At 40.2% G+C, this 13,285-nt stretch overlaps 2 protein-coding genes across 13 annotated transcripts in view; one reads left to right on the top strand and one right to left on the bottom strand.

The window, feature by feature from the left end:
• The first annotated feature begins 5,984 nt into the window (after positions 1-5,984).
• The window catches only part of LOC128264548 (vacuolar protein sorting-associated protein 41 homolog), a 186,399-nt gene continuing 179,098 nt past the window's right edge, over positions 5,985-13,285 (top strand). For 7 of the 12 annotated variants that reach the window (XR_008268745.1, XM_053000079.1, XM_053000088.1 and 4 more), the window contains exons 1-6: positions 5,985-6,143; positions 6,199-6,321; positions 6,370-6,540; positions 6,593-6,710; positions 6,768-7,121; positions 7,183-7,510. Coding sequence is in view for 11 of the 12 variants with exons in the window: in XM_053000079.1 (XP_052856039.1) it covers positions 6,117-6,143; positions 6,199-6,321; positions 6,370-6,540; positions 6,593-6,710; positions 6,768-7,121; positions 7,183-7,510 (1,121 nt within the window). In the remaining variant the exon portion in view is untranslated. Of the gene's footprint in view, positions 6,144-6,198; positions 6,322-6,369; positions 6,711-6,767; positions 7,122-7,182; positions 7,511-8,795; positions 9,210-13,285 lie in introns of those variants that run through there. The other 5 variants (XM_053000089.1, XM_053000082.1, XM_053000083.1 and 2 more) reach the window with 5 other exon arrangements.
• LOC128264549 (beta-1,3-galactosyltransferase 6) lies at positions 7,504-8,739 on the bottom strand. The gene has a single exon (XM_053000091.1). The coding sequence runs from the start codon at positions 8,711-8,713 to the stop codon at positions 7,565-7,567; it is 1,149 nt and encodes a 382-aa protein (XP_052856051.1). The 5' UTR covers positions 8,714-8,739; the 3' UTR covers positions 7,504-7,564.

The following is a 13,285-nucleotide window of genomic DNA, read 5'->3' as shown; positions in this document are numbered from 1 at the left end:
CAGTGCATTGGCATAGCAGTCGATGTCCTCCTTGAAGTTGAGCTGTGGAGTTAGTTCGATGTGGGAACTTACGTACTTTTTGAACTTCAGCCAGTTGGTTCGATGCGACGTCAGCCTGCAAGGGTGCTCGATTAATTCCGGGCTTTGAAGAAGAGTTATTAACACTGGTGAGTGGTCCGATGATAGATCCAAAAGCGATTTTGCAGATATTAGATTGCGAGGAATATTTTTTGTCACAGTAAAATCAATTAAATCAGGTAGTTTCCTAGGATCTGTAGGCCAGTATGTAGGATGGCCTGGTGAAACGTAGTCCAGTTTGTTGCATGTTTTGATGAGTGCATTATATAGTTGCCTTCCTTTGGGGGTCACAAGGCGGGATCCCCAGTGTGTGTGCTTGGCGTTGTAATCACCTGCTGCTATAAATCGCTCTCCAAGTGAATTGTAGAAGTCCATGAATTGGTCTTCGGAGACTGTAAAGCGGGGTGGGCGGTAGACAACGGCAAAGGCAAAGTTGCAGTTTCCCAATTGTAATTTTATCGATGTAGCTTGCAGATAATTTTTTGCAAACAGTTGGTGAAAGTGGTGTTTGATGCGGTCTCTTATTAGGATGCCGGTTCCGCCATGTGCTTTACCATCTGGATGATCGGTGCCGTAGAACGTGTATCCCCGTATTTGAAAGTTTTATTTGCTGATGAGATGCGTTTCTGCCAGCAACATAACGTCGATGTGGTTTTCGTTCAGAAATTGAGTTATTTCAGGTATATGCCGTGAGACACCGTTGGCGTTCCACAGAGTTATTCGGAGGCTAGGCATAATTTATTTGGACTGCTGAGCTGCAAGCATTTGTATCAAGATATTTTGGTTTTGCATTAGAGTTTGCATGGTGGTTTTCGTGAAGGACATAAATTCCATCATATTTTGCTGCAAAGTTATCATCATAATTTCCATGTTACTTTGTGGCGGCCCCATGGCCTGCTGTATGTTATCGATTTTTGGCTCTATGTGAGCGGTGCCTGATCTTGTGGCGCAAAGTACTTCGTAGCGCTGGAACCATTAAATAAACGTTTTAGTAAAAAACGTCTTGTAATTCAGGCACTCATCAGCGAGATATTTGGGCTTGATAAGGTGTAGGTGGCGTTTGCAATAAAATTACGTAAATTATCGGACAAGCTAATCGCACACTTGCGGACTTTGCTGGGAATGGGCAGTTTGGAGGAACTTTGTTTGTACGCTTTTTTCAAAAATGGACAGAGCTACGCTATCTTAATGGGAAGAGCATGCGACGAAATACCCAAGATCGTGGGTTTCACTTCGTTTTTAAAGTCACGATGCCAGCGTCTGGAAACTATGGAACATGCCGCGGACAAATATGCGCCTAGCAAGCTAGTTGGAAAGAACAACAAATTTAACAACAGTAGAAATGTATTCGAAGCGACTAAATCTAATGGCTGCGTTATGGGTTCTGTTGAAATCCTCTACATACTCTTGCGCATCCTTCGGCAACCTTTTGCCGTCTGCTCGACTAAGAGTGGTGAAAAAAACTGATTTGTGTATAAACTGACTTACGGGGGACCACCAGGTAAGAGCATGCAAGACCAACAGTGCCGCTTCTATGGCACAAGGCATCACACATTACTTTCATTTCATTCATTTCAACAGACCAGATGCCACCACAGTACTAGCTTCGACAAGCGTGCTGCAACATGCCGAGCCGCTTTCCCAAATAGCAGACCCCAAAATCAGGATGTCGTTCTGGCTGTCGATGGCTACAATATAAATCTAAGCCTGCATTCTCGAGCCTTAGAGTATCAGGCAAATATTGTCGCTCTAGTTGCACCTAAAATGACAGATCACCAGCCAAGCTTCTTTTAGATATTGCGGATTGGAATATTCAAAAAAAAATATACGATTATCGGATCCAGAATTCTTCAGGCCAATTTGTTTTTTGATCTTTTCTCAGACGGCCAAATCAAGTTGGCGCCAGAGCTACCAGTACTTTAGGTTGGGTCGTTTCGGTTGGGTGGTTTCAGGAGGTAGCAGACAATTAGAGAGGGTGAACAAGAGGCAGCTGAAAGAATTGATATATTGCTAAAGCGCTTTTGGGATATTGAATCTTGTGGCGTAAACTTGGAAGTCAAACATGAACATGTAGATGTAAGACTCATTTCAAATCAAATTTTGCTTGCCTTTCAACTGGAGAGTTCTCAGTAAAGTTACCTCTGAAACTAAACTTGGATGTTCTAGGCAATTCTTTTCGGCGTTTTCCTAATTTAGAAAGAAGACTGAATCGGCATCCTCAGCTGAAGGAAAAGTACGCAGCATTCATCAAAGGATATAGAGATTTGGCTCACATAGCGTTGGTGAGTCCCGAATCAAAAGTACGATGTCAATACTACATGTCGCATCATTGCGTCCTTAAAGAAGACAGTTCGACCACAAAGCTCTACCGGATTTTCATTGAATGACGTTCTCATGATCGGACCCACCTTTCAAGCCAAATTATTGCATACGCTGTTGCGGTTTCGAACCTTTCGAGTGGCATTTGTAAGATATCAGTATAGCAGTGTATCCTACGGAGAGATTCTTCAATAGAGAAAATACAAATTTACAGATTCCATACAGTCACCTACGGAACTAAACCAGATGCCTTTCTTGTAATACGTTGCATGCAACAGTTGGCTCAGGACGAGCAAGATGCATATCCAATCGGCTCTGACGTTTTAAATAGTGATTTTTACGACGATAATTTAATGACAGGAGGCGAATCTACAAAAAAAAAGTGGCAGAAATCATGGCCATGTTGAAAAAAGGACATTTTCAATTCACATAGTTGTGCTTCAACGCATCGGAACTCTTAAGTGGAATTTTTAAACAGGATAAGGAGAAGCCACTAAAGTTTCACGATGAAAAAGACTTCACAAAGACGCCTGGCCTATCCTAGGACCCCGGTTCAGATCAATTTCTTTTCTCTGTCTCGCCCAAGACGACGTCTTCTAGGCCAACGAAACTTTCTATTCTGTCCACAATTGCTCGCTTCTATGACCCTTTGGGATTAGTTGATCCCGGCGTAACGAAAAACTCAATCGCATCTACTGTGCTCAAGTTCTCGTGTGGCACCTCTTAAGGGTATCAAAATTCAGCTAATGAACGAAAAACAGGCATGCAAATACTTGCCGGTAATTTCCACTGTTGGTCAGCGTTACATACCCACTAATATAAATACGGCAGACATATTGTCGATTGCAGCTCTACTTCCAGAGCTCATATACTCAGAATTATGGTTCCAAGGGCCAGCTTTCTTAGCTAAAGATCAAACGTCTTGGCAAGAATCTGTAATTTCAAAGAAACCACTATCAGAGCTTCGTAAACGAGTATTTCTCGCAACATGTTCATCTTCGGATCTATCGGAAGGGCCTAAACTCGCAAACTCTTTCCACAAATTACAGCGTACCTTTGCTTGCTATAATTCATCAGCAGTATTGGCCTGTCGGCGGCCGGAAATTAGTCGCGAGCGTGGTAAACAAGTGCATCAGCTGCAGCAACTGCAGCACATAATGGCAGACCTCCCCAAGGAAAGATTGGATGACTCATTATACACTCTTAAGATCACTGGAGAAGACTTCTTTGGCCCTTTTTTATTACAAAGCGAAGTTCGTATCAGGCCGCCTGAAAAATGCTACATTTGTGTGTTTATTTGCTTTGCAACGAAGGCTCTACAGCTGAAGCTGGTGCAGTATTAATATACTTCTGCCTTCCTCAGTGCTCTTCTACGGCTCATTTCTACAAGATGTCGACCCAGAGATCTGGTCGGACAACGCGATCAACTTTGTGGGCGCCAGCAATAAGCTTAAGCGCTTAAAGGAGTTATTTATGAACGATAACCATCAGAAGGCAGTACAAGAATTTTGTGGAATTTTTCCCTCGCTCTCTGCACTTTGGTGGGCTTTTGGGAGGCTGCTCCGCTTCCATTTCTGTCCTCAGTTTTGAGGATTTATGTACTTTGGTTTGCCATATTACTGCAATCGTAATCACGACCATTAATTTCAATTACAGAGCATCCAGACGACTTGGATGTGCTGACCCCCGCTCCAACTCCACCCAAGTCTTTGGCCGTTCCAGACGTCACTGCATTTTAATTCAATAGACTTGATCGTTAGCAAAGGGTTTCTTATCATCAACAGTCGTTTTGGTCCCGCTGGAAGGAGGAGTACCCCACTCTTTTACAGGAGAAGTCAAAATAGAGGTCTAATTAACCTGGACTTGCGTCGCTGATATAGACCTCATTAAAAGCGAGAGCCTACCCTTACTACGATGGCCTTTAGCTAGACGTGCCTATATAGAACAGTTTTCTGCCACCTGCAACCAGAACTCTAAAGAGCACACCCAGACATACAGCCACCAATGGAATCCGACTTGCCATTAAATTCCCAAGCAGGTGAATGGGTGCGCAGCGATAAAAAAAAAGGCTACAATCTTTGCCTCTCATTTACAAAATGTCTTTAAGTCCAATGCGCCAACGAACCAATTTTTCCGAACTTCCTAATCGTAGATTCTTTGTTCCCAATTACTGTTCAAAAATTCACAATTTAAAATACCATTAAAGAACAGCTGAACCTAAAAAAAAGCTCCTGGGTATGACTTCATTTCGCCCAAAATCTTTATCGAGTTACCTAAATGTTCAGTTATAGGAATCAAAGATCCGCAAACCAGGCAAAGGTAAAACTCAAATGTCTTCGTGTCAGACCAATCATCCTCCCTTGCCTGCCAAATCTGTTCGAAATACTTATCTTATCACACAAACGAACACACCTTAAAAACACTTATTCGTTCACCCTCCACCAGTTTGGTTTTAGAGAGAAGCTTGGAACGATCGAGCAGGTAAGCCGCATAACATCTAAAATACACGCGGCCTTCAAGCACAAGCGTTCGATAAAGTTAATGCTATAAGATTTATGAACAAAAAATAAAATAACAGATTTTACCGTTAGATTCCAAAAAATCGGTCATTTCGCAAACTTTTATCTATTTATTCGGTAATCAGGACCCCAAAATGCATGGGTCCTGAAAATTAAAAATGGTCGGGTGTTTGGGCTTTTCGGAATTTTATGACAAATAAAGGCTGCGTAGAAAAAGGCTAACTACCGCATAAATTATTCGGTCAAACTCCATTAAATTTTAACGGCGGACTAACTGTCAAATTTTTGTATGTTGGAACGGATGTTGGAAGAGTGATGGATGTCTGTGGAAATGTAGATGTGCTTAAAACAAGTGTAATTCAACCAAAAAGAAGTATAACATAGAAATTTTCTTTGGTGCTATTTTTATTTTGGACAAAATAGTTGCCAAATTCAATAAATTTTTCAATTTTTGGTTAAATTTCACTTTGTTTTGAACACTCGGATGACGGTAGATGGTGGCAGTTTGAGTTTAAAATTTTCACTGTTTTCTCATCCCCTAAAAAATACTGCAATGTGAATTGGCTATAAGTAACGCAGTTCCAGTGTAAGATCAAGCAAGCAGTTGAAATATTTCAAATGTAATAGCGTATTTCCAAAGAGATCCATCCACCTTTCACCATCTGTTGAAGGGATGGTCCATAAGGTTTTGCCATTCCAAAAATGTACCAGTTAGTTGGCCGCTAGAATTTGACGGACTAATTTATGCGATAGTTTGCCGATGTTTCTGCGGTGCAACCCTCTTCACGCAGTCCATCCTTAAAAAACGATTTTATTTTTGAAAAAAGTCCAGTGTTCACAGAGCACATCATCTTTCCAACTTCCGATTTCAATTGATCTTAACAGATGTAGCTCATTAAAACATAAATTAAGATGGTTGACCTGTTGACATTGCCTACGTTTTGACGAGCCACAGCTGTTCAGATCAGCTAAAATCCGAAGCTGGATGCGCTCTGTGGAAGTCGGAGTTTCACATTTGTTTAAAATTCCAACCGTTTCCAACGGATCGACTGTGTGGAAAGAGGGTATTACCTGATAATGAATCAGTGTAAGCAAGCCATAGCCCACGAAGATTTTATTAACAATATAAATATGTGAATATATGAAATAGTCTAAACATTTCTTTTATTAAGAAATTAAAAATTCTGTAACACCTTTAAAATGGCTGAAAATGTACAAACAAGCTGTGTAAGTTTAATTTCCGCCAGAAAAGGCATGATAATTCAATATTTTTACTCTGAAGGGCTCTGGGACCGAGAACAAAGATGAGGAAGTGGAGCCAAAATTTAAGTACCAACGCCTTGCTAACGATTTAAAAAATATACTCAACACTGATGTTGTCACTTGCGCAGCTGTGCATTATAAGGTGGGGTTAAATAGCGTTAATTTTGCAACTTTACTTATATGTAACTAGTTTCTTATACTTGGCACTTTCCGAGGACGCGTCCACTTGTTGGATCACCAAGGAAACTCTGTCAACTCGAATCTGAGCAACACAGAACATCACAACCATCAAGTAGCAGTAAACCAGATTGATGTGGATACCAAGGGCGAGTTTGTGGCCACATGCTCAGACGACGGAAAAGTGAGTCTCTGGCCTTAGTGCTGCTGAGTCGGGCTAACTTCTTATAACACAGGTAAACATAACGGGTTTGTTCAGCTGTGAGAACAATCAGAATCTAAGTTTCGGAAAATTTATAAAAGCTGTGGCCATGGACCCCGATCTTACATCTCGCACTAGACGATTCATTGTAGGTAGGTAAACACATGCAGCATTTCCTGTTCGTTAATATTTAAAAGGGTTTTCCTTAGGCGAAAATAAACTTATATTGTACGAACGAAATCTTCTAAAGAAGCTTAAACCAATTGACCTTAGCTCAGTCGAAGGCAATGTTTTAACCATTTGCTGGCATGGCAGCTTTGTTGCCTGGGCTAGTCACCTAGGAGTCCGCGTGTATGATTTAAATCAAAAATGTTCGCTTGGATTAATGAAATGGGAGGTACCTTCCCAAGAGCGGCTAGAAAACTTTCGCTGCCACATGCGATGGTCAAACAAGCATACTCTGTTAATCGGCTGGGTAGACACTATACGAATTTGTGTTATTCGGAAAAGAAATTTAGCTGAAGCTTCTTGTAGCAATCTTCCGGGTTACATTGTTGATCCAGGTGAGAGATATGAATTTTGACAATTGCTTATTAAACTTTAAAATTTATTATTTTATTGCAGTCTCGACATTTCAAACTACTTTTTACATCTGTGGACTTGCCCCTCTGACCGCCAGCCAATTAGTAGTGCTTGGCTATCGCAAAGAAAGAAGCGCATATTTTAAAGCTTTACGTCCCGTGCTTTGCGTTATTGAGTACAAAATGAACAGCAGCGAGGAGATCTGCACAGACAGTTTGACGTTGCGTGGATATGAGGAGTACACCGTAAACGATTATAGCTTGGGTTGCATAATCGAGGAGAATCGTTTTTATATTGTGGCCCCTAAGGACATTGTAGTAGCTAGTCTTATTGAAACTGACGACCGGATAGAATGGTTAATTAAGCACAGGTAAGCCAATATACTAATTTCTATTCTATAGTTATTAAAAATTCCATGACATGGCTACACTACTAAACTATCGCAACATTTGTCTGCTGTTCTCGTCCAATCGTAATAGTATTCGGGTAATGAGCTCGAAACGGTGCCACTGCAGAGTTTGCCATGGTAGATGTCAGTCATCATTTCTAGACTTCGTTTGTGCAAAACAATATGATATGGCTTACATTTTCGAGGCATGTAGGCCGTGTCAAATCTAGGGTCGTGCCAGCGATATACGTGACGAAGTGGAGCTAGCCAAGTGCCTATAGAGACATCCTCGGACACATAAGGCGTGAGCAGTTGCGAACTATTGACAATATATTCGCATATTTTTCGAGATAATACGTATCCTCCGCCAAGAGCATAGGGCAGATAGTTTTTGCTTAGGTAGTAATTAGTCTCTTTCCAATGGCCTTTCTCTTTTATTTTAGCTCGACCATTAAAGTAGCCCCAATAAAGCTGGGGTATGGGATTAGGGCCATACTCAGATATTTTGCGAAGTAACTTTCGATCATAAGAAACAAGCTCATTGAGTAAGCTGTCCAGCTTAACGTAGGTATCGTCATCCACTTTGATGATATATGAGAATTCATAGTTGTGTATTAAAGCTTTAAGGGCCTGCAGCAGCTTCTCTGTAAGACTGCCGTATGTGTCATGGTGCCGTTGCAGCAGCAGAAGGTCGTTATGTTGATTCTGCTCTCTTAGGAGCTCCGTCTCCAGGGAGCTGCTTATCTTGATAGTGCCAATGGCAAACAGGTGCTTAACTTTAATCTGCCTCTGCGCCAATAGGGGGATTCTAGTCAGGAGACTTTTCTGCCAGTCCATATACTGTTTCAGGCGATTCGCCTGCTGATCAACTAACTCCAACTGCAGAAGGCCATTGGGGCCGTAGGTTGGAAGATAGATAAGCTCTTCGGGGTAATAAGGCTGCTGAATGAACTTCCTTGCAGTTTGGAGCCAGGTCTTCCGCATGGCATTCCTCTGCTCAGCACTGCGTGGTGTACTTAACACCAATATCATGAGGAACAGATTCGGATGCGATTTCAAGTCTGATACTTCGCTCCAGTGTGATGGACATTTTTCTACCGAACTAAGTATTTTCGTGATAAAACTTCCAAAAAAAAAGGCAGTTATGGCCGTTAAAAGAGTTACTAAATTATTATAACGCCTCATTTTTATTTCTTTGAAGCAGTGTGACCGTTTGGATGTGTGCTTATAAAAAATACACCATCTATATAATTTTTATTTATTTTAGGATGCCATGAGCATACCATTAAAAGATTTGAATCAAATTGACTTTGGTGACTTATACCCACAGAGATCCATTCGTTAAACGGATGGTTCATAAAATATTGCAGCTCCGAAAATTTCCCATTTGGTCCGCCTTTCACATTTGACGGAATTATGTATGCAACAGTAAAAACGTGCGTCAAATTAGCGTCGGTGAGTTAGCGGCGATCGGGAAACAATGGAACTTGGAACAAGGGGGCTGTTTTCGTTTATAATTTTATCGTTATATAGCAAGTAATTTATAAATTGTAAATGCGAAAGTATTAAGAAATAAAAAATCTAACGACATATATGTGATCTAAAAAAATTAGACGTCTCAAAGTTTTTAAAATATGCATTTGAAAAATCGGGTCTCCCCAATTTTGCCAACTGCTCCCCCACAATAGCCTTATAAAAACGCACAATTTTCGACGCTTACTTTTAGTTTATTTAATATGGCTTTCTTATATCTCATTAAAAGGGGCCCAATTTTGACTTATTTATACATTTATTACAAGTCCATTAAGTCGACAGATGTCTCACAAATAACTGTTTTCTTAAAAACTAACGGTTTCAATATCTTCAGATTTTCACGAAACGTTTTTTAGACGATCCGCAATCTGTCATGTACTGTTCATATTGGCACAACCTCTTCAAGGGGAACCCTTTGTAATTTAATTTTGGCCCCCCTTTTTGTATGGGATAAATCAGAGGTTGACTCACTGTTACGCGATTATCTCAAAAAATGTCGGTTTCATATAGACGAAACTTTCTGAAAAGAAGCTTGAATTAACGCTTAATAGTATAGATTAGCGTGCACACTGGCACAACCTCGGTGGGTCGGGAGAGGAGACCCGATTTTTCAAATGCATATTTTAAAAACTTTCAGGCGTCTAATATTCTTAGATCAAATATATATCGATAGATATTTAATTTCTCAATATTTTGCATATAAAATTTTTAAATGACGTGCCTAAATAACGAAAATATTTTAATTTAATAATTTCAGCATTTTTTGGGGGAACAATGAGAAAATGGTGAAAGAGTGAAACTTCAATTCACACTGCCACCGTCTACCGCAACGTCTGGTGGCAGTGTGAATTGGAGATTCGCTTTGTTACCGTCTCCTCTTCGTTCCCCCCAAAAACAGTAAAAACAGTAATGTGAATTGGCTATAAGCTATGTTATTTCGGTAATTAATTAATATATTTATAATCATCATTCAACTCCTCTAAACTTACTGCTAATAAAATCTGCTACAGCCCTAACTTTTGATGTTGTTCAACAGCCAAGTCGGTTGATAAATTATTAATATTAGTCTGTTTTGATCAGCTGTTATCGGAAGGCTGATGATGGTTGTGATCTGTGAGACTCGGAGTTTCACAACTGGGTAATAATCTGCTAGTTGGTTCAACTCAAAATCAATGATCCAATTTTCATAAAACTAGGTTAAAAAAAAAAATAAATTACAACTTGAACGGTTTTGAGATATTCCAAGTTTTACGCAGGTTACAGGGGTTCAACAAGTAAGTTAAGGTCACTTTCTATTATACCAAATTACCTAGTATTTTTATATAAATATCTTGATGATATTGTATTTTTTTAAAAGTAGCTAATGTTAATTTTAAGATCAGCAAGAAATCTGTATTTAACATCTTTTTTTAAAAGGGAATTATATTTAAGCATAAATTGCTGAAAAGGTCATCAAAATACCTCTCAGCACTCAGAAGTCATTTAAAAAGTGTTACTTTTTGAAAAAAGGGAACTAAATGGGCTTTTTGAAGGCCTGTGTACTTCGGTAAAACTTTTTCTTAAAACCGTCCAAATGGCATTTTTATAGGGAACCCAGCAAAAAAGGTCCATGAAAATCGGACTTTCGAATTTGAGTTAGCCCTTTGGACAGATTTTTACCGAGTTGTCAAAAATCCCAACTGTTTCCCACGAATGGAGTGTGTGGGAAGACGATATTTGAGGTGATTGAGGAACAATGGAATTTGCTATGTTGTTCGGCGGCTGTTATAATTAAAAAACGTAAATATGTTATAATTACAAAACGAATCTTGTGTAATAGCTTGATTCCATTGGTGGACCAACAATTTGTAAGCAAAGTCGTAATGGCCTAGTCCTTCAGAGCTCCATCCAACATTTCTTTCAAAGATGGTCCGTTAATTTCCCGGTCATTCCTTGTCGGTGAAATTTACGTTCCTAACCGAACGTTTCTGACCAAAATTTAGCCCTTGTTTTTTCGGTGCAAATCTTAAGTCTTGGCGCAATTGAATTTGAATTGACATGGCGACCATCTTTGTTTCTGTTTTTTCGGTGCAACGCTTAAGTTTTGGCACAATTGAAATTGAATTGACATGGCGACCATTTTTGTTTCTGTTAACCAGAGGCGTAGTTGATAGGGAAGAGGGGCTTGGGAGGACAGCGGGGGATTCTGCAGCGGGTAAAGCAACAACACAGCCAAGTGCAAAAATCGGGTCAAACGGCAAAAACAAAGCTACGGTAGAAAAAATTACAATTCCGCAAGCGGGTTTGGCCATGCAGACAGGCATGGATCGCTATATTAATATTTCCAAGCACAAGCTAACCCCCCCAAAAAAATCTGACGGCAATATGCCCAAAATAAACCGTACCAACAAAGGCCCTGAAAATCTCGGGCCATTAAATGAAAATAGATTTTCCATTCTGGCGGAGCCTGAAACAGAGTTCAAAGATTAGCCCCAAAGAAACTTAAGCCCCCACCTATCTTTATTCGGGAGAAGATCTCTAACGTCCTAGTCAATAAAATAGTTGAGCTTGTCGGGAAGGATAACTTTCATGTTATTCCGCTTATGAAAGGGAATATAAGCGAAACCAAACTTCAAACCAAAACCGAAGATGATTTCCGAGCAGTGTCGAAGTACCTAAACAATGCCAAAAAGAATTACTACACGTACCAGCTGAAAAGTTGCAAGGGCTTACAAGCTGTCCTCAAGGGAATAGAACCCGATGTGACTCCCTCTGAAATTATAGAGGCTTTAAAAGAAAACGGTTTTTGCGCCAAAAATGTTATAAACATTATGAACAAAAACAAGAAGCCGCAACCACTTTTCAAGGTCGAGCTGGAGCCAGACAGCAGAACTTTGAAGAAAAACGCAGTGCACCCGATCTACAAGTTGCAGTACCTTCTGCACCGTAGGATCACAGTAGAAGAGCCGCACAAACGGAACGGGCCAGTGCAATGTACAAACTGCCAGGAATACGGACACACCAGGGCTTACTGCACCCTCAGGTCAGTTTTTGTAGCTTATGGAAACTGCCACGGCTCCGAACCCTGCCCTGCCAACAAGGGAGACTCTCCCACTAAAAAGTGTGTAAACTGCCAAGGAAACCACACAGCAAACTACAGAGGCTGTCCAGTCTACAAGGAGATGAAAAGTCGGACGCAAAGAGCGACAACGGCACGCCAGAACATTTACAAAAAGCAGCCAGGTTATCATTTGGCCCTTCAATTACCACCAACAGAATTTCCTACGCCAGTGCTCTAAGATCAGGCACAGCTCACATAGAGCCGAAAACTGATAACATTCAGCAGGCCATGGGACAGCCACAAAGTAACATGGAAACTATGATGATAACTTTGCAACAAAATATGGAATTTATGTCCTTCATGAAAAGCACCATGCAAACTCTAATGCAAAACCAAAATATCTTGTTACAAATGCTTGCAGCTCAGCAGTCCAAATAAATTAAGCCTAGCCTCCGAATAACTCTGTGGAACGCCCACGGTGTTTCACGGCATATACCTGAAATAACTCAATTTCTGAACGAAAACCACATCGACGTTATGTTGCTGGCAGAAACGCATCTCACCAGCAAATATAACTTTCAAATACGAGGATACACGTTCTACGGCACCGATCATCCAGATGGTAAAGAATGCTCTCTTTACTTTTTCAATTTTTTCATTGAACTTAAGCCTTAAATTTGAGGCATGGGATAATGTTTTGTTCCATGTCTTTGCTAATAGGACAATTGTTAGTAAACAATGTTCTTACATTGCAAGTAAATATTTTTTTTCCAGGCTTTTCATTCTGAATTAAGCTAATCGTACATAATAGCTGCTCCAAAAATTCAATGACGTTAGAAAACGTTTAAATTTCTTTTGATTTTTTAACATGGCTTTCATATAGGTTCAGAGCTTCTTTGTTTAACTTTCTGATTGTAATGTGTAATTTTTAATTTCAATTTCTTTTAATTCGGTCGATTATGTCCATATATTCAGCACTACGAAAAGCTTCAGAAGATAGATCAATGATTGGAAGATAGATCAATGATCCACAAATTCGTCCACTGATGGCTCGTCCTGCCTGCAGAGGGTATCAGGTACAACATTCGGTGATCCTATGTTTAATTTGAAAAATAAACCCTTGCAATTGAATAGACCAGCGAGCTAATCGTCCAGAGAGACCTTTCTGACGCATAAGCCACTGC

The sequence above is a fragment of the Drosophila gunungcola genome, unplaced genomic scaffold (assembly GCF_025200985.1).
Source record: "Drosophila gunungcola strain Sukarami unplaced genomic scaffold, Dgunungcola_SK_2 000073F, whole genome shotgun sequence".
Lineage (NCBI taxonomy): Eukaryota > Metazoa > Arthropoda > Insecta > Diptera > Drosophilidae > Drosophila > Drosophila gunungcola.
Note: the sequence above shows the minus strand (reverse complement) of the source record. Positions and strands in the feature narration are given on the sequence as shown.